General features: G+C 44.8%; 1 protein-coding gene across 1 annotated transcript in view; it reads left to right on the top strand.

Moving 5' to 3' along the window:
• Positions 1-22370, top strand: part of macrod1 (mono-ADP ribosylhydrolase 1) — a 496258-nt gene that overhangs the window by 457690 nt on the left and 16198 nt on the right. Inside the window, exon 8 of the mRNA XM_084332361.1 lies at positions 15898-15971. Within this exon, the coding sequence (XP_084188487.1) occupies positions 15898-15971 (74 nt within the window). The remainder of the gene's footprint in view (positions 1-15897; positions 15972-22370) is intronic.

Raw genomic sequence — 22370 nt, 5'->3', positions numbered from 1 at the left:
AGGCGCGGGATAGATTGTTGCTTGCGTGGGGCTATTCTTGAGCGAGCCAGGATGAAAGCAGTATGTATTTCTCCTCCCTCCTCTCGGGCACGCAAGTAAGCCACCGAACCGTAGGCTACTTCGGAGGCGTCGCTGAATACGTGCAGGTCGATCTTGCATGTCTCTGGCCTCACTGTGGGTGGGAAGTAGCTGCGGCGTATATTAACACCTGGGAGTGAGCGGAGTTCCGTCTCCCACTCTCTCCATGTGGATGCAAGGTGTTCGGGTATGGGATCGTCCCAGCCCTGGTCTTTGTCCCATAGCGCTCTTACAATCATCTTTGCCCTGGTGGTGTAAGGTAGAATACATCCCAACGGGTCATATTGTCTGGCGAGTGTTCTGTATACACTCCGTCTGGTGGTCGGTATTGCCGTCGACCTTCCCTGCTCCTTGATCAGGGGTTTGTGTCTATAATGGAGCGAGTCTGTTTTGAAGCGCCAGACTAGTCCTAGTGTCATTTCTTGGGCTTCTCCTGGGATGGTCGCCATCCAGGTATCGCTGCTCGCGGCCTTGTCCTCGGGGGAGAGGCGGCGCAGTACTTGCGGGTCGCTGCTGGCCCACTGCCTGAGATCAAAGCCGCCTTTGATCAGGGAGGCGCGGAGCAGCGCACGACGTCGCCAGTTAATTTTCTTTGTGTCCCGCTGTGATTCGCTTGTTAATCTCAGCGCGGTACACAGCTTCTTGAGCGGGGTCTTTGGCTAGGCGCCGCTCGGTGTTCAATAGATACCGCTCCGTCGCCTCTTTTGTAGCACGGAAGGGGGGCATTCCCTCTCGCCTCAGGAGTGGAGTTGCGTATCTCATCACTCCGTTGACGTTGACTCTCTTTGTCCCGTGCTCGAGGAGGGCTATAGCGTAGATATCTTCCTTAGAACGAATGTCTTTCTTTTCGTTCTTAAAGGGCATTGTCTCTAGTGTCCATAGCCTCTCGACATGCTGCAGGAGTGTGGTGTCTCCTTCTGTCACTCTGGAGTGGAGGCAGCTAGTGGCTGCTGTTCGGTTAAGAGACTTGGCGAGGGGGCCTTGTAATGTCCATCCTAGGCGGGTCTCGACTGCTGCAGGGCAACCTCTGGGTCCTGTATGGACCCGGTCTATCGGGACTATGAGGTCTGCATGGTCGGAGCCTATCAGCAGGGTCGGGGTGGCACCGTCTATGAGCGGTATAGGTAGTTGACGCAGGTGCACATATTTCTCCATCAGCTTGGCGATGGGGTAGGTGTACTGCGATAGTCCTATTTCTTGGCTGGTGAAAGCATTAGTAATACTGTACCGTCTCTCTGGCTGCCCGCTTGCTGCGATAGTGAAGGAGACATTCTCGCCCTTTATCGTCTTTAGATCTCTTCTTATTGTCCGAATCGTCATCTGGTTCTCGCTCCCCCGCAGCCCCAGCTGGGCCGCAGCGGACGCGAGGAGAAGGGTCTTCTCTGACCCGTCGTCAAGGACGGCGTAAGTGTCCATGACCTTATCTTGGTAACTCAGTGTTACACGGACCACCTTTAAGAGCACCTGGGCGCCGCTGCTGCTAGCGGGGTCAATGTACATAACACTTGCCTTTGTGCTGTTGGATGGTGCAGGCTTTCTTTTGTTACTGTCGTGTAGGACATCCAGATGGGCTCCGTCACACCGACTACACCTCTTCTTTAGGCGGCACTCGGCTGCCATGTGACTGCGCGCACATCGGTAACAGCGCCTGTTGGACTTTATCCACTGACTTACTTCTTCAGCGGTCATCTTCTTGAACTGGTCACATTGTGACAACCAGTGTTCCTTCTCGCAGTACGGGCACACCATCTTCCACTTCTCTTTCGTCGAGGGGGTACTGTGGTTCTTGCTGCTCGGTACTGATTCTGATTGGTGCATGACAGTCACCGATCTTCGGCCATCGTTTACTCTCCTAGGTCCCTCTCTGGAGCTTGGCGTGCTCCGCACGAACGTATCCAGCCGTAGGCTGCTGACTTCTCTCGCCAGGAAGTCGGCTAAATCTAGGAGGGATGGCTCGGGACCGTTAGGATCACGGTGGTCTCTTTGCCGCCTGAAGCGCTCCTGTCGGGCGGGCGGCAGCTTCTCTAAAATCCTCTCGACGTTCGAGTTTGCGTATAGTTCGTGCATACCCTTTTCTCGTTGCGCCCCCAGCATCCCTACCAGGGATTGTACTTTTATAGACAGGTCGTCTAGTGAGCGATTGTCTGTTGCTGGGGGTAGGCGGTCAATATGCCTTATCTCCTGTATTACGTAATCCCATATACGTCCATATCTCTGGTCCAGCGCTGCTAGAGCCGCGGTGTATGGGGTCGTAGAGGTGGCATAGGCCAGCGCTATGTTGTGCGCTCGGGGCACTTTCAGGTGCTTCAATAATATTGCATACTTGTGGCGTTCATCAGCGACATCCACCATCATTGTCTCTAAGCACATCCGGAGCTCCGTGTACTGTGCTCGATTCTCATGGGTGAAGTCTGGAAACGTTGGTGTGCCAATGTATGACGCCATGGATGGCTGGCACATCGGTGAGCGTTGGAAGAGAGGCCTCCTGGGCGAGTCTCTTCTTACGCCTCTCGGTGGGCTGGTACTGGCAGGGTACCATGGCCCGCTGGTCCAGGTGCTATTCCTCGGGACTGGTCGTGCGTCATGCTCACCCGTGAGTCGAGTCGGGGGTCTGTAGCGCAGAGCCGCGGGGGTATAGCCTGGGCTGTATTGGACCTCCTGGTCCTGTGGAGTAATGTGCTGCTGTCGGGCTTGACTCTCCTCTTCTCCCTCTTCTTCTTCTTCTGCCAGGTCACCTAGATCCTGTAGTCGTCTATTTAGCCTCTCCGCGGTGTCCGCTGTTCCTTCCTTGTAGCTGGGTCTCACTTGGACCGGTCGGGGAATGAGTTCGGAGGGGGGTGTAGACTCTCTCTGGTGGTCGAGTTCAAGGTCGCCTGCTCGGTTAGGGGAGGGTGCCCTTGACGTGTGTCTTGACGAGGCTCTGGAACCCCTTGTGGAGGGAGGGGGTGTTGCCCTGGTGATCAGCTGCTCCATTAGCTGCGCTTGTAGTCTGTCGCGCTCGGCTTGTAGTCTGTCGCGCTCGCCTTGTAGTCTGTCGCGCTCGGCGTCGCGCTTGGTGAGATCTGCTTCTCTTTGGGCACCGGCAGCGGCACGCTGGGTGTCGGCCCGGTCTCTTGCCATATTCTCTTCCGTCTGAAGGCGTCTCAGCTCCAGGCGTATGTGCTCTTCTTCGCTCCGTTGCTGCGCTTGGAGTTGTTCGCGCTCGCTAAGCGTCTGTGCTTGGAGTCGATCGCGTTCACCCTGAAGTCGATCGCGTTCACCCTGAAGTCGATCGCGTTCGGTAGAGGCTGTCAGGCTGGCGAAGAACGCCTGTGACAGCATCCTCTCCGCCTCGCTGGGGGAAGACGCTTGTAGAGGTGAGCCGCTCCTGGCTGTACCCGTTGGGGATGCGTTCTCCTGCGGGGAGTCCTGGAGCTCTATCTCCTCGGCGCTCTCCTCATCTTGTTCCGTGCAGAGTTCCGTCTCTGGAGGATTGTCTTCCTCCCGGAGCTCTGGGGGGACTACTTCTTCGGTATTGGCGGGGGGTAAAGTCGTGTCAGTTCCCTCCTGGTCCCCACCGTGAGCTTGGTCAGTTACATTAGAACCCACTAGGGCCTCTGTGGTCGGGGTATCCTGGTTGATAGGGTCGGACATAATTTTACTTTCTACTTTTACTGCGTTTACTGTTTGTAGAAGGCTAGGTAGTTTACTGACAGCGTAATCCTCTAAGTACTGAGGTGGCTGTCGTCTACGTTGCGGGCGTTCTACTTTAGGAGGACCGTTTCGTGGAGTGTTCATCATAGGCCATTTCAATATTAATACCACTATATTAATATTACACTAATTACCCTCCGGCTCGAAGGACCAATTGTAACTGAGGGGTACAATTCCCTGACTGTATTGATAAGTATGGTATCATTAAACCACTACCGCTTTATGTACTTTAACTACTGGCCATACAGTACACGATATCTAAGTATGATGAACACTTTCCCACATATGAAATCAGGTCCACACAAAGGTATAAGTCAAATATTTAATATATAGCAAAAGGTACATATAATAGTTACTTATTACATTTATGATTTGAATGCACTTGTAAGGCAAATGAGTATTCGTAGGCAAATCAACACTGAATGTCCAATCTCTGGTTACACAGGAAGCACGTATACAACCTGGCTCTTAGGGAATTATAGCGATGGTCACTTAATGATTATAGCTGGATAATATACTGAAGGGGTCCCGCCGGTTGTAAGCCAGTAGGGGGGGTAGGAGAGCCGTCGGCTGTATCCCGTCTGGTCAACGATTTCTAGGGAGAGTCCAGGTACAGAACACAGTGCCCGTAGAACCTTGATCCGCAGATGAATACACTTGGGCTCTCTTGTAGACGATAGCTGTAGCTGTAGCTTTAGGTCCACAACGAAGAAGAAGCGAGGCGACCTCAGTCTGGTCTGAGCGCCGTCTCACCTTGGCTCCTCTCGGGGTAAATCCAACACTCACCGGTGTTGGCGATTATCCGCTCCACAAATCAAAGCACCAAAGCAAATAGATATTCCATGCCGTATAGGGCTCAGCAGTCGTCGGGGTAGGTAATCCAATGTGCAGGTCCACTCGTCCTCACCTAGAACTCCTCGGATGAAAGCACCACGCGTGGTCTGCCCAACCTGGTTAAGACTCTAGATAACGCGAGGAAACGATGGGGGTGCTGCTCACTTTAGAACTCTAACCGAACGATGCACCATACATAATAGACTATTATTACTAGGGATGTCCCGATCCGATCACGTGATCGGAATCGGCGTCGATCACGTGCTTTTCAGAGTATCGGGGATCGGGAAAAAATAATAATAAAAATCGGCAGTCAAAAAAAAAAAATTTTTATTCAACAAACATGACCATGTCCACGTCTTAAACTCATACGGAGGCCTTAGTTTTGGTTTTAAATTACATAATATATCATCATTAATGTATTTATTGTCACACAGAGCAGAATAATTATCCACAACAAACACATTCCCCTTTAATTTTCACCGTTGCAACAAACATTCCCTTTAATTTAGACGCTACACGCTACACGCGAGTCGCGACCACATCACAACAACAACACGTCGCTCCCGAAACACGGTTAATATCCACTGACTTGAGCAGCTAGACTTAATGTCAGAGGTTTGGAACTAAGCATTTAAAAATAGAAAGTCAAGCCAGTTGCAATGTTTGCAAGGAGGAGATTCCGCGTGGAGGAAAAACTCATGAAGCAGCAGGCTGGAGGCGAAGTTTTCAAACTAACTTTTCAACAGGAGGATAACGTTACGTGACTTTATCGTCGGCGTTTCAGACCAGAATGGACCATTACGTAAGTCGAACACTAAATGTATACTAATGTGCAAACATATATTGAAACTTTTAATATTTCTCATATGAAGCAGAAGCACATTTCTCAGGGTGAATGTAATAACAAACGCCTCCGCGCTCGCGCCCCGGATATAGGCAACAGATGGGCTTGTCTCACTCTGCCAGTTTCTGACAAAAATGCGTCAAAATTGATTACTAATGTGAAAGATCGGATCGGAAACGATCGGATCGATAGATATTTAAAATCATATGATCGGGATCGGATCGGAAGCAAAAAAAGGCGATCGGGACATCCCTAATTATTACTTAATAGAAATACGGTGCCAAACTCTGGCAATTCAGCTATTAATTCGCACGAGGTCTCACTGCTATTCTAAGGCCAAACAGGCCGTACTACACCGCACGTGGTATCGTGGGGTGAGGCTTCACGTCTTGTTACTTAGTTGGGTAGAAGGGTAAAGGACTAAGAGGAATTCTACATTTCTTGCGCCATATTTATATGCACGGTGGACAAGTAGTGCCGCTCTGCTTTCGGTAGCCGTATTCCTGCGCGGAGCTGAGGCTAGTAAGGGCATGTCTCGTCGGTACCTTTGAACTTGAACGCCAGGGGCTTGTCCCTGGCGCCTGGTCCTTTTGTCCAATAAGAGAATGAACTATTATGGGCTGTAGTAGAACAAAGGGATATTCCATGTATATGTACAAGGAATATACAAGGGATATCAAACGATATACAAATACTATTAAATATATATCCATAAATAAATATATATATTCGGTTTAATCTGATCCTTCACAACAGTAACATTTCCCCAAACTCTGGTCCAATTGATAGAGTGATGGTGTTCTAATCCCAATTCTGTGCTCCACGATTGGATAACAGGTATTAACGAAGTACATCTTTGTGATAGATCTTTATAAATTATAGAGACTTGTCCTTTGGAGAGACCTGCAGTTTTTTTAGAGAAAGTAATTAACGGGTGAGTAGTTGGTTTGGTCCATGGAACTCCATAGGCTCGCATAGCCGAGCGGAGCTGTAAATATAAAAAAAAGGAGGTGCCAGGTAAGTTATATGACTCTTTCAGATCTGAGAATGTTCTTAGACCATTGTCCTCCATAACATCGCCAAGTACATGAATGCCACAGTTGGACCATGATTGAGCTACAAAACTGCGGCCTCCGCTAAGCAAAAACGGGTTATGAAATAAGGGAGTCTGTTCATGCCACTTAGTATCCCAATTAAGTAACTTTTCATATTTGCGCCATAAAGATATGGCATGCGCTATTATCGGACCATAACGTAATCTACATTGCTTTAGTGAAATATCTGTAAAGACAATGTCTTGTAAACGAATCGGCGCCATAATATGTTTTTCAATATTAAGCCAGGGGGCCTCAGAATTTAAATTAAACCAACTCAACAGAGGACGAAATGATAACGCTTGAAAATATAACTTAAAATTTGGCACAGTTAAACCACCAGTTAAACCACGGCATTCGTTTTTGAACACCACACACACTGATCGGCTGGATCGATATGAAATCATTGTAGGATCAAGGTGGAATTGACGTCAGATAGTCCTTACCTTTGATCGGGGTTATTCCAAAAAGAATATTCCAATTGTCTGATCACGATTTCCAGTATTGATGTCCATCTGGTCCCGGACATAATTTGGCACAACTTATGGATCGAGTGTGCTAGACGCGTTTCAAGTTGCTTGGGTGAAGCGTTATACTTGCCTGGACCAAAATTCTCCACCCGGACGACATTAGATGTGACACACAGTCTGGAACAGGGTTTCAAAGGGTGGGCGATACTGCCACCTAGCAGGATCTGGCCAGTACTGCACTCTCGGGGTCTCAGTATGACTTTCAGCGGTAACATATAGGTCCGTGAGTGTAATATTGATATTAAAATCGAATAAAAGAAAAAACGATCTAAAAAGGTAATTACGTTTTTGGCACCCAGCGGTTGGCGAGGAAACACGTAATATTACGTGATTGGCCGTGAATGAGTTAAGGACCTATTTGCTAAAGATATTGCGCAAATGATATACTAGCACAAACACGCCCATACGGTGTGCAAATTGCTGGTTCGCAGAGCAGTTTGCTCTCACAATTTGCATATTTGCTGAAATGGTAAAATAGTATAAATACTGCCCATGCAACAGTATGCATGTCCTAGGACAATCGCGAATTGGAAGTCCTGACGGATCAATACTGTAGCTCTTCGTTTCTATAACAGATAGACATAACCAGTGATGCCACAGATTACTTGTAAAAGTAATCTGATTACTGATTACTGATTACTCCTTTAAAAAGTAATCTAAGTTACTTTACTGATTACTTGATTATCAGAGTAACTTAGTTACTTTGAAAGTAACTAGGTTACGAAGTCGTCGTCGTTCCCCCAACAGTTTTTTTTTAAACGCTTTATTGAAAGTGCATAAATTGTTTTTAACTTGTTTCTCTGCACATAACGTAAATTGTTAAACTAGTGCTTCAGCTTCTGTACCATCAAGTATGGTAAAGCAACAGTCTATGATGCTCACAGCATTAGAGCAGCCAGCCAGTGGTTTTACAAAACCAGTGTATCACATCTAACAAATGCAGGCTGAACTATTATTTCAATTATATCAACTGTAACTATTAAATTGTTTTTATAAATGTCTCTCTATAAACATACAATCAGTCTCTCTTTAACATGTAAATTAACTGTAAATCTGGCAAATAAGAGCTTTTGCTCTGCCACCATCAACCCTCCTGTACCTAGTCGAAGCGTCGGCTAGTGTTGTGATTCCAGATGCTTTCAATGCAATTGGATGTGCTGTTTTTAGCGGTAGACAGTATTTTGTTTCCTCCGCCGTAAAGTAGTGACTGAGGCTACGTTTAGACAAGCGTTTTGGGGTGGAATTCTGAACAGAAACCGCAAAAGTCATCTTGCGGTTTGGTTCACTTTTAATTTTGCCAAGCGTTTTGGGGTGGAATTCTCCGACTACGGAGCCCTGCTGTCACACGATTGGCGCATATGTCACATGACGTGCTGTGAAGACCCGCCCTACTCTGCCTCTGATTCGCAGACTGTGGATGGGGAATGTGATTGGACCAAAGCAGAGTCACTCAGACAGAGGGACCAGTCACGCCGCGGGACACATTCTTGTATTTAACCCTTTCACTGCCACACCACGTCACTCCCAAAAGAAAAACAGCTCAAAATGTATTTTTGACTGTCGAAAACGAAATAAAATACTGCATTCCGCCTGCATTATGAATTTATGATGAGATAGTAACGAAATAGTAATGCACAGCCACTTGGACAAGTAACTGCAATCAGATTACTGGCTTTTAAAGATTAACGCGTTAGATTACTATTTTCGGGGGAAAGTAATCAGATTACAATAACGCGTTACTTAGTAACGCGTTACTGGCATCACTGGACATAACAGTATTTTTCACCATTTGTATTTTGTTTATTTCATAATGTATAGAGCTTTCTTAATTAGTATTTTCATGACACAATTACATCCTTTGTTTTTGTCACTATATTTTGTCATTGCATTTGTCATCCCCAAATAAAAGATTTTGAGCAGACCTGTCCATGGTGCTGCTGAATCTTTCGACCAAAGTTAGGCACTGTGCCAGTGAAAATATTTTCTGATTTAGGAATATTTTTTGAGTGAGAAATGAAGTTGTATTTAATGTTTAGTTAAGAGAATAGAACCCGCATTCTCATATACTCCAGAATAAACTTTTCATTGACCGTGTTTCCAGCGTCTACAATATACAAGATGTGACCTTTCCTTCTGTAAAGTGTCCATAAGTGTGAGCGTGTGCAGCATGAGTGTGTGTGTGCTCATGTTAAAGTGGCTGCTAGTGTGTGAGCGTGTACAGTGTGTGTGTTGTGTGTGTGCTCATGTGTGCTTGTGCGTGGAGAGTACAGTGTTCTAGACTCTGATGGCCTGGGGGAAGAAGCTGAGCCGAAGTCTCTCTGTCCTCGTTACTGGTGTTCGCAGGCGTTTGCCTGACCGCAGCAGCATGAACAGGCTGTTGTTGTTGGGGTGGTGAGGGTCTTTCATTATCCTGCAGGCTCTGGATTTGCACCTCTTGTTGTATAGGACCTGCAGGGTTGGTAGTGCAATACCCGTGGTACGCTCGGCTGAGCGCACCACTCTCTGTAGGGCCTTCTTGTCCTGTGCCGTGCTGTTGCCATACCAGGCAGTGATGTTTCCAGTCAAGATGCTCTCTACAGCTCCGGAGTAGAAGGACTGGAGTCTACTCCTCATGGACCTGATGAAACGTTATAAATGAGTGTGCGGGTTCTATTCTGTGCGTAGGTTATTTTTCTTACTTTTCATTTAATATTTGGTCGTAGGCCTAATGATGTAGGCCTATTTGTATCTTTGGTCACACAGGTGGAATTCGACAACTTTATTTTGTTGCAGAGACAGCAAAGCATATCATGTGAAATAATGTGTGACTATGTTTTGCCTGACATGTCTGCCCTCATCTGCTCGCACATGAGGCAGGTGAAAAGGTGGCTCCTAGTCGGAGTCTTCATTTCCTGTTATGGTTTGATACCAACCCCAACAGCACGGCACAGACAGGTAGTTCAGAGTTAGCCAAAAACCAGGGCGTATTTATTTACAAAACAGAGAGAGAGATAATGTCAACAAGACGAGCGAACGGAATACAATGCAGTCCAGAATTGTTTAGCTGAGTCAGTAACAACAACAAGCGGCTCCTCTTCAGTGTTACCCAAACACACAAAACAGAAAGGTCCCGAGTCCAGGAAAATGCGAGAAAAACAGAGTATCCAAAAAAAGTACGTTCCAAAACTCACCAAGGCGCAATTGCGCAAAGCGGTCTATGAGGCAGAGATCCAACGGATGGCAGAGAAAAGCAACAGCGGCGACTTCCATAGACGTCCTGGAGAAAAACAGACGAGGTACAACACGGGAGGAAACAAGCTGCAGCCAGTGGTAATCCAAAACGACCCGACACAGAACGTTAGGAACACCAGAGTATATAAAGGGCTCCACCGAGCTGATTAGAACTCACTTCAGGTGCGCAAGGGTAATTGGTACCTTGAAGCGTGCGGAATCGGACCAATCCTCACATTTCCATGCTCCTCAGGATGCAGATCCACATCCATGGGTAGACCGGCTCTATGGCAATGTTGTGCAGGATGCACCACACTTTGCCCCACCGCTACGATCCAGGCATCTAAACCGATGCCAAATGTGCGCTCGATCACACCGCCCATTCTGATGTGACATGTGAGCTCGATTGTACGCCGCCTCTCCAATGTTGGCAGGATTACGCACGGGAGTCATCAGCCATGGCTGGAGTTGGTAGCTGCCATCACCTATGATACAAAAGCACATACTTTCCCCCCACACATTTGCAATGAATATTACAGCACAAACGTATGGGGGTACATTTCTATAAAAAATAAACAAACGCAAAAGTAGAATCCACAATCGTAAAAAATATCCACACACACACACCTCTCAATTTGTGTTTCGTAAATCATAAGGACACACTTGATCTGCTTAGATCTACGTACGGAATTCTAAGGACACGCTTGATCAGCTTGGAGTTACGTAAGGAATTTTGAGACAAATATTTCGCGTTTTTCCTCGTGTGGATTCGTGTGTGAAGCTTCTTCTTCTTCTGCGCTACCGAACACGGCCCGATGTGTTTTCGGCTCATGAACGCTACAAGTGGCCAAAATCGCACATTGGCTAGGGTGACGTCATGAAATGGTGCAGTGCTGGGCTGTGTTCCGTGTTGGCTTTTTAAGGAACGATGTCAACAAAACGGTATCTTATTACCGCTTTCCTCCCGACAACAAAGAGAAGAGAAGGTGGCTGAAGTTGATACGGTAAGTTTGATCTCAATGATAAACAATAACAGTTAACAGCTAGGTAGGCTAAACAGGCTATTGCCAGGCTAGGCTAACGTCAGGCTAGGCTAACATTAGGTACTAGTTATGTAACGTTAGCTACGTTAACTAAATGTAACGTTAGTTTACAAAACATTACCTGTATATATAACGTTGAGGCAAAAATTATAAAGTGTGTGTGTATGTGTTTTGGTGGACATTGGACCGCAAAGCAGAAAATGCATTGCAGTTACAGTAGCTAAATAGTTAGCTTCTTTGTCAAACCGAATTTATCACTCTCGTTTCCAGAGCTGATAACGTTATTGTTAAGTCGCTATCTTGTGATGGTCGTGGTGTGAATTACCTCTAAATTAACCCTTTTCTCGCCAATGACGTGTTACCACGTCATTCCTCGCCATGCGTAATCTGCCAATGACGTTTTACAGCGTCTTTGAGATCAATATTTCAAATTTCTGTCATGGTATTCATATTTCACCCACGGATCCTTGACTGGTGCTGTAGATCTCCGCTCAACTCTCCAACGCTTCAATACCGCCACCTGGTGGCCGATCGGCGAGTTGCAACCGGATGTCGATAATTGTGACGCTAGAGGAGGTTCTAGTTCTACAATATGTCTGTCTCTCTCCCTCTAGAGGAGGTTCTAGTTCTACAATATGTCTGTCTCTCTCCCTAGAGGAGGTTCTAGTTCTACAATATGTCTCTCTCTCCCTAGAGGAGGTTCTAGTTCTACAATATGTCTGTCTCTCCCTCGAGGAGGTTCTAGTTCTACAACATGTCTGTCTCTCTCCCTAGAGGAGGTTCTAGTTCTACAATATGTCTCTCTCTCCCTAGAGGAGGTTCTAGTTCTACAATATGTCTGTCTCTCTCCCTCTAGAGGAGGTTCTAGTTCTACAATATGTCTGTCTCTCTCCCTAGAGGAGGTTCTAGTTCTACAATATGTCTGTCTCTCCCCCGAGGAGGTTCTAGTTCTACAATATGTCTCTCTCTCCCTAGAGGAGGTTCTAGTTCTACAATATGTCTGTCTCTCTCCCTAGAGGAGGTTCTAGTTCTACAATATGTCTCTCTCCCTCGAGGAGGTTCTAGTTCTACAACATGTCTGTCTCTCTCCCTCGAGGAGGTTCTAGTTCTACAATATGTCTCTCTCCCTCCCCCATTTCTCTCTCCCTAGAGGAGGTTCTTTTAGAAGCCTATCCCAGTGATTGCTTACCAAGTCCCCTCAAAGGACATTTTTGCACCAGTGTTTTTGTTTAGAAGAGATTGGCACCAGTCTGTTAGCAACAATACTGCAGGTCACTGGGGTATGGAAACCATTTCCCTCAACATCACATCAATAACCTATTTTCCATTTAGTTCTACTAGCTCTCGTGATGGTAATAAAATGTAATAGAACAGTTTGAAGTAACTCATGTGTGTGATTTTGAGAGAAGTGGTTTCATCATACCCCATTGACTTGCACTAGCATGGCAGACAAATGCTAACAGGAGGCTGGTCGCTAATGGGCTGATCCAGACCCTTGAATCACCCACTTCTGCCTCTATCTATTATCTATCAGAATTACCATAATAATAATTATATGATTCAGTTCAGGCCATTCTGGGGTCTGTTCCTTTATTGTCAGAGATCTGTAATGTAATTAAATGTAATGTTAATGTTGGGGATCTGTAATGTAATGTAATGTTAAAGGTCCCATGTTTTGCTATTCCTTTCACTATTTGGGCAATGTTACACAATTCCTGTGAGTCTATGGAACACATCTGTAAGTTTTTTTTATTTTTAAATGCATTGTTTTGTATTTCTAATCAAGTACTCTAAAGCAGCATTTTTCCACTTCAAGATTTCAAGCTGTTTTGGGCTGGGCTCCGCCCATACTCGCAAAGTGCTTTGAGTGACAGTCACCCACAGTCTGCACTGGCAGACAGAGAGAGACATAGAGAGATTGATGGGGATACTAATTAATTTCGGCGCGGGGGGCATAATCCCACGGGACAATGCATTGATAACTTGTTTCAAATGACAATATATACCCCTGTGAATATTATTGCACGGATCGGAATATGGGCGCGCGCATCAGTGGCGGCCCGTGGATTCTTCTCACTAGGGGCGCTATACCAAACATTTTGCAAACATGTACAAGGCAGGCACGCATTGGCGAATATTATCACCATTGCCATCGATCAATATATGATCACAGTAGTCAATGCAACCACGTTTCCAATAGCCCAACACAACACGCACAGCTCTCTCTCTCTCTCTCTCTCTCTCTCCTCTCTCTCTCAGATCTATTCAATAATAAACACATATGTATATCTCGTCATTTTAAACAAGTTACCATTCATTGTCTGAGTGGTTATGCCCCACTCGCGGCGAAATGAGAGAGAGAGAGAGAGAGAGAGCGAGAGAGAGAGAGAGAGAGAGCGAGAGAGCGAGAGAGAGAGAGCGAGAGAGCGAGAAAGAGAGAGGAGAGAGAGAGAGAGAGAGAGAGAAGAGAGAGAGAGAGAGAGCGAGAGAGAGAGAGAGAGAGAGAGAGAGAGAGAGAGAGAGAGAGAGAGAGAGAGAGAGAGAGAGAGAGAGAGAGAGAGAGCATCATCGCAACTATACCTTGTTAAGTTGAACGCACAGTGGTCCAGCAGGGCAGAAGGGCTTGATAAAGTATATCCACTCCACTCCACTGTCCAGACTGTGTTGATTGTCCATTGTCCATGCATGTCCAGTTGTCCACACTGCATCCATATAGCTTGTTGTTAGCCAACAACGGCAACACGTACTGTGAAGAGCTGTGTCTTTGCCCATTTCCTCGTCAAACAGCCTGCAAACTACCTGGCATTCTATCGCCCTGCTCTAAGACAACTCTAACCTTAACCAACTTTGAAAGAGTGCCTAAGCTTAGTTAACCGTCGAAAGAACTTGCCTTCACGCTCTAGACAAATAGCTGCATCTCACAACAACACAGTCTACCTACAAACCAACCTAGAAGCTAGAAAATGGTGTTGGCCAATCAGAGAGAACGTCTCCGCGAAATGCGGCTAAGGGAAAAAAATGCTGCTACGGAAAAAAATGATAGACGCTGCTGCTTAGACCGCTTCAAATCGCGCCCGGCTTCCATCATAAACATCATATTTCAACGCACAACGCGTTAGGCACTGATTGGCTGCGACGGATACAGCGATGAAACAGTGACGCGCACTCAGAGCGCTAATGCGTCTAGCCCGAGAGAATACGGCAGGAGAAATGCGGCTAAGGTAATGGAACGTTCTTAGGAAAACGATTATTAATATTTTATATTTTAACGTTATATTGTGCATTGGAAACACAAACATACTTAAAATGAGTAAATATTATTCATTTTAAACATGTTTATTTTATTTTTAGGGGTCTACAATAAAAATAAAACATTTTCTTCTTCTCCTGGTCTCTTTACCAGGGGGGGCGGCGCCCTAGCGCCCCCAGTGGCAGCCGCCACTGGCGCACATGGGCGCGTGCGCAATGATATTTTGCAGCAGGTTGACAGTGATATGCGAGTGCTCCCGACTGCGTGTGTGTTTCCCCGCGAGCGTGGTCGAGAGTGTGTGTGGGATGCTCCGTGTCCCTCTATCTCTCTCTCTCCCTCTCTCTCTCGCTCGCTCGTTCTCTGCTCTCTCTGTCGGCACCCGCGCCACGTCAACCCGTTTGAGTAAGTGTCAGTATTTCCACTTGCTCTTTTGTTGAGTGTGCTACTACAACCATAGAGGGGGCGTTAGTTATGCAGATGAGAATTCTTGGATGTCACAGGTACGCGAAATTCAGAATAGCTTAGTTCAGTGAGGGAGGATCTCGTGAACTTGAGACTGGACTGATGAGCCAAAATGAGACACAGACCCCATTGATACAACCCCACATTGCTAAAAAACAACAACAATGCTAAACACTGGAAAAGGCCATTTATAAGACACAGGACTTTTAATGTTGGGGATCTGTAATTTAATGTAATGTAGGAACTGCATGTCTTTTTCTCTGCACTAGCTTGGCTACTGCTAACACACCAGACCTTGACTCCAGGGTGTTTGACCACATCCAGATTATAGCAGGTCCAGACCCACAGATCACTTGAACTAAATCACAGACTTATGGAATTTGAAAAAGGGCAGAAGTGTGTTATTCGTTCAATTATCAGGCTGCTGATTTGACTGAACACAGGCACGAAAAACATTTGGGATTTTCATAGAGGGACTGTGGTCGGTTATTAATAGCATAGAACCTTCCCTGTCTCTCTCTCTCTCTCTCTCTCTCTCTCTCTCTCTCTCTCTCTCTCTCTCTCTCTCAGTGAAAAAACAGAATAATGAGAGTGTGAGTATCAAGAATAAACAGCAGATACCTAACTGTACTTGTTGAGACACACACACCCACAGGCACACACACACACACACAGAGGATCTGTGTGATCTCTCACACCTGCTCTGCACCTGCTTCTCCAAATGTGTGGTTTTGCAAAATTGTGTTTGTTTCTGACACCTGTGTGTGTGTGCGTGTGTGTGTGTCGTTTTGTGACTGATTGTGTGCGTGTGACTTTGACTCTGTACGCGTGTGTGTGTGTGTGTCTGTCTGTGCAGGATATCCACCAGAGCAGGCGGTGCATGAATCACTGGCAACAGTGAGAGAATATCTAGACGAGCATCACGACAAGGTGAGTACTTGTTTCTGTGTGTGTGTGTGTGTGTGTGTGTGTGTGTGTGTGTGTGTGTGTGTGTGTGTGTGTGTGTGTGTGTGTGTGTGTGTATATGTATTGTATGTGTATGTATGTATGTATGTATGTATGTATGTATGTATGTATGTATGTATGTATGTAGTATGTATGTATGTATGTGTGTGTATGTGTGTGTGTCTGCATGATTGCTCGTTCCTCCCTCCCATTTCCTCGAGGTATTCCTTCTTTCACAGCTGTTGTTTTTGTTTTCAGCAGAGAGAGGAGGGTGCACGGAGACACACACACACATACACACGCGCACACACACACACACACAGTCACACTAAACACACACACACAGTCACACTAAACACACACTCCCAGACTTCTAACTCACATGCTCATGGCCAAGTCTGTTTTAATTGGTTCCTTGTGGGACTAGAGTCGACGAACACACACAGCCTGTCACACACACAAAGTCTAAACACACATACACATAACACACACAGTCACAGACACATACACAATACACACACTACCTCTCTCTCTCACTCATTCACTCAATCACTCACTCACTCACTCATTCACTCACACACGTACAATCTATCTATCTCTGTCTCTCTCCCTCTTTCTCAGTCAGTCACATACACACACCCCAGAGAGAGAGAGAGAGAGAGAGAGAGAGAGAGAGAGAGAGAGAGAGAGAGAGAGAGAGAGAGAGAGAGAGAGAGAGAGAGAGAGAATAGATGATTGGAGGGAAGGAGAAGACTGTGTGTGTTCTGCTCGTTGGGAACAGCTACTCAGTGCTCTTCCTCCTTTTTAATTCTTAATCCTTTTGCTCTCATTCTCTTTTTATTTCTCTCTCTCTCTCTCTCTTCTCTACCTTTCATCCCTCGTCCCTCTCCTCAGTTTTAGTTTCTTCTTTGATCCTCTCTCTCTCTCCCTCTTTCTTTCCCTCCCCCTCCCTTCTCTCCCCCTCCCTTTCTCTCTCTCTCTCTCTCTCTCTCTCTCTCTCTCTCTCTCTCTCTCTCTCTCTCTCTCTCTCTCTCTCTCTCTCTCTCTCTCTCTCTCTCTCTCTCTCTCTAACTAGCATGCTGTCTCACCTCCCAAAGTGTTGATGGTGTTATTGTTAGCATTAGCGTCTCCAGAGTCTTGCTAGCAACAGCAGACAGCTAATTCTGTCAGCCCCACTAAAGCCAGCAGCAAAACAGACACAGCAATACAGTACTAGTTGTCAGTAGCCCTTAAACATGCTGGAAAGAGGGCAGTGAATTGATATAAATAATTACATTAAATAATAATCTGAGACCTTTTGTACTGTATATCGTTATATTTGACATTCAAGGGCTTTACCGATCTGAAAACCTTTACTGATTGAACCCTTGAGATAAATAACTTAGTTATAAATCCAATCCATGATTTCAAGATGACTTTATGTGTCTTGGACATAAATGCTGTCACATAAAAAATACATACAATTATAGTGCAGTAACATAAAGTACATTCAAACATGTGCAACACAGCCTCTCATTTCACACCCTCCTTATGTTTAGGAGATTCACTGAAAGAGTTATTATACCTATGCAGGTGTCTTTTCTTGTATTTAATTTAGGGCTGTCAAAATTAATGCTTTAACTTTGGAGATTAATTTAAATTATTTAAAGCATTAAAATGAATTAATCTAGATTAATCTATGGAGTGAAAAATCTTCAATCTTAGCGCTGCGGATATAAGAAAGAGGTCTAGCTGAGTCAATGTTGATGGTTTTGTTGAACATTTGTATTTCACAGGAGAGAAACTGTATTCAAAGAAAGCTATTAAAATAGTCTTTGAATCTAAATATACTTTCTTTGTGTTGATTTTACATTAATTCCACGATTTTACTCAAGTAAATATATGTTACAAGCTTTGGTCTTAAATAGAAAAATGCTATTTTTAATCTAGATTAATCTAGATTAATTACAGAAAATTGTGAGATTAATTCGTAAAAAAAAAAATTTAATCTATTGACAGCACTAATTTAATTAGAACCCTGTTGCATCTACCTGATGGGAGCCGTTCATATTCTGAATACAGGACATGGGACATGAGCAGGGGTGCAGTGCTCATGCCACGCGGTACCACACCGTTCCACCACTTTTCTGAGCAGCGCGTGCACACAAAAATGCATTCACAACTTTCACTCAACTCGTCGTGCCGTGCGCCAAGTACCGGTGCTCACCTATCACCTAGTCTTTGTATAACAATAGCATAACAAAGAACGAGAAGAGCAAAACCAAAATACAAGCCCTGTACCAATTGGTGGGGGTTTGCTTGAGCTGTGGAACCTCTCACTATGTGACAAATGGTCCCGAGTGGAAGGATGAGACATTTCTTAAGTTGTGCTTCAGAAGGAAACTGTCCTTCTGTAAACTGTAAGTTACATTGTTAATTTAGTTTGTATTTACTTTTCTAGTTTAAGTTAATTCAATTAAAGAAATTGTAACTACAATATTGTATCTACAATTGCATTTAAAACATTGTTTGTTTTTCAACCATATCTGTTGTGAAGGATCAGATTAAACCGAATATATATATTTATTTATGGATATATATTTAATAGTATTTGTATATCGTTTGATATCCCTTGTATATTCCTTGTACATATACACTGAATATCCCTTTAGTCTACTAACAGCCCATAATAGTTTCATTCTCTCATTGGACAAGAACTTGGCGCCAGCAGCCAAGCCCCTTGGTTCAAGTTCAATCGTGCCGACGAACATGTCGTTACTAGCCCGGTTCCGCGTAGGAATACGTCTGGCGAAATACGAATGGTACTATTTGTTCACAGCGCATATATATATGGCGCAAGTAAAGTAGAACTTTCTTTTAGTCCCTTAGCCCTTAGTTCTTTACCTTCCAACCTAGTGGCAAGACGTTAAGCCTCACCCACGATACACGTGTGGTGCAGTATGGTCAACTTGGCCTCAGAATGGCATTGAGACATCGTGTGGATTAATAGTTGAATTGTCATAGTTTGGCACTATACCGTCGAGTGGGACGTATTTCTATTAAGTTAATAATAGTCTATTATGTATGGTGCATCGTTCGGTTAGAGTTATAAAGTGAGCAGTACCCCCATCGTTTCCTCGCGTTATCTAGAGTCTTAACCAGGCTGGGCAGACCACGTGTGGTGCCTTCATCCGAGGAGTTCTGGGCCAGGACGAGTGGACCTGCACATTGGATTACCTTACCCGGACGACGGCGAGCCCTACACGGCTTGGATTATCTACTTGCTTTGGGTGCTTTGATTATGCCATGGATAACAGCCAACACTGGTGAGTGTTGGAACTACCCCCGAGAGGAGTCCAGGTGAGACGGCGCTCTAACCCGAGTGAGGTCGCCTCACGTCTCTTCGTTGTGGACCGGCAGCTACCGTCTACAAGAGGGCCCAACTGTATTCATCTGTGGACCAAGGTTCTGTGGGCACCGTGTTCAGCACTCTGAATTCTCCCAAGAAATCGTTGGCCAGATGGGATATCGCCAGCGGCTCTCCTAACCCCCCCCCCCCCCCCCCTACTGACTTACAACCAGCGGGACCCCCTTTAGTATATCCAGCTATAATAATTTAAGTACCATCGCTATAGTTCCCTAAAGAACCAGGTTGTATACTTGCTTCCTGCGTAACCAGAGATTGGACATTCAATGTTGATTTGCCTACGAATACTCATTTGCCTTACAAGTGCATTCAAATCATAAATGTCATTAAGTGAACGGTGTATATACCCTTTGCTATATATTAAATATTCGATTTATACATTTGTGTGACTTGGTTTCATGGTGGGAAAGTGTTCATCATATCTATATCATGTACTGTGTGGCCAGTAGTTAAAGTACATAAAGCGGTAGTGGTTTAATGATACCATACTTATCAATACAGTCAGGGAATTGTACCCCTCAGTTACAATATCTGTTGACAATATAATTTCTTTATTGAAGGCTACATCCTGCTACCTTTTTCAGCATCTCTATTCTCCACTTGCACAACCTGAAAGTAGGCACTTCCGGTTGCGAATGGTACTTCCTGTCCCATCCAAATACATTGGTTTTAGCTATTTTTCTCCCGTTATTTAAACAACTTTGTCGTCACAGAGAGGCAATGAAACGTTTGTAATATTATAGTATAGAATGTATTTAATAAGCAAACGTTTGTCAGCAGGGTTTTTGGGCTGTATTTCATGTAAAAACGTTCACTGTTAGTTTACTTGCTCACGCTAATTAAGGCTAATGCTGGCTAACAGAAGCTAGCGCAAGAAACGACGCCGCAAAGTATTGTTTATAGTGCATTTCTTGCCACCTTATAGCATTTGTACATTTGTATGACAGTCTATAATGCTCCCGTGAGGTTTTTCCGGACGTTTTGGTAATGATTTTCACTAGATTTTCACTATATTTCTAAATGACAGGAAGTTGATAAACTGTCCGGGATAGCTTTGAGCTAACGATCTTTTCCATTCTAAACGTAACGTTAGTTGTTCAAAACATTACCTGTCTATATAATTTGTTCCTCAACGTTATATAGACAGGTCATGTTTTGTAAACTAACTGCAGCCTGCTACAGTTAGAAGCTAACGTTAGCCAGCAAGCTGCAGCCTGCTACAGTTAGAAGCTAATGTTAGCCAGCAAGCTGCAGCCTGCTACAGTTAGAAGCTAACGTTAGCCAGCAAGCTGCAGCCTGCTACAGTTAGAAGCTAACGTTAGCCAGCAAGCTTCTAAACGTAACGTTAGTTGTTCAAAACATTACCCGTCTATATAATTTGTTCCTCAACATTAGCTTCTAACTGTAGCAGGCTGCAGCTTGCTGGATAACGTTAGCTTCTAACTGTAGCAGGCTGCAGCTTGCTGGCTAACATTAGCTTCTAACTGTAGCAGGCTGCAGCTTGCTGGCTAACGTTAGCTTCTAACTGTAGCAGGCTGCAGTTAGTTTACAAAACATTACCTGTCTATATAACGTTGAGGAACAAATTATATAGACAGGTAATGTTTTGAACAACTAACGTTACGTTTAGAATGGAAAAGATCGTTAGCTCAAAGCTATCGCGGACAGTTTATCAACTTCCTGTCATTTAGAAATATGATTTTATAGTGAAAATCATTACCAAAACGTCCGGAAAAACCTCACGGGAGCATTATAGACTGTCATACAAATGTACAAATGCTATAAGGTGGCATGAAATGCACTATAAACAATACTTTGCGGCGTCGTTTCTTGCGCTAGCTTCTGTTAGCCAGCATTAGCCTTAATTAGCGTGAGCAAGTAAACTAACAGTGAACGTTTTTACATGAAATACAGCCCAAAAACCCTGCTGACAAACGTTTGCTTATTAAATACATTCTATACTATAATAATACAAACGTTTCATTGCCTCTCTGTGACAACAAAGTTGTTTAAATAACGGGAGAAAAGTAGCTAAAACCAATGTATTTGGATGGGACAGGAAGTACCATTCGCAACCGGAAGTCAGCCGGAAGTGCCTACTTTCAGGTTGTGCAAGTGGAGAATTTCAAGGCAATATTTACAAAAACTAAACTAAAACTAGTAATTTCCTATACAAACATGTTTCCTACTATTTATGCATAATAATCATCTGTTCTGTGCACACACGAGGGAACATGTATGCGCATGCGTGCACGTGGCTTCATTAAAACAGAGTACAACCACTTCTGAAATTACCACTGTACCCCTGGACATGAGTTTAACTATAGCCTTCTTAAAGAGCTCCAGGACATGGGGGTCCTAGTCTGTTTAACTATAGTCTTCTTAAAGAGCTCCAGGACATGGAGGTCCTAGTCTGTTTAACTATAGTCCTATCAAAGAGCTCCAGGACATGGGGGGTCCTAGTCTGTTTAACTATAGTCTTCTTAAAGAGCTCCAGGACATGGGGGTCCTAGTCGGTTTAACTATAGTCTTCTTAAAGAGCTCCAGGACATGGGGGTCCTAGTCTGTTTAACTATAGTCTCATCAAAGAGCTCCAGGACAAGGCAGTGGCCCCCAAACTATGGAACCAGCTTCCCCTGGAGATCCGATCTGCCCGCTCGCTGGAGACATTTAAGGCCCGTCTAAAAACCCACTTCTATTCCCTAGCCTTCAATAAACCCTGATTCTCCCACACCCTAACTCACACACTCCCATGCAATTTTATTCTGCCCCCTCCCTCTTGTATCTCTTCTTATGCTCCTCTGTCCCCTGTGTGCTACTGTACTTTGTGTTCCCCTATCCGTGTGTTGTCCTACTGTCCTATTCTCTGAATGTACTGTCTTGTCCTGCTGTGCCTTTTTGTATTTTTGTATTTGTGTATTTTATATTATGACATTGATTTTAAGCTTTGATTGTACAGCACTTTGGTTGGCTCTTGA

Source organism: Notolepis coatsorum (genome assembly GCF_963971535.1).
Source record: "Notolepis coatsorum genome assembly, chromosome: 16".
Classification (NCBI taxonomy): Eukaryota; Metazoa; Chordata; class Actinopteri; order Aulopiformes; family Paralepididae; genus Notolepis; species Notolepis coatsorum.
This window is presented reverse-complemented; position numbering and strand designations above follow the sequence as displayed.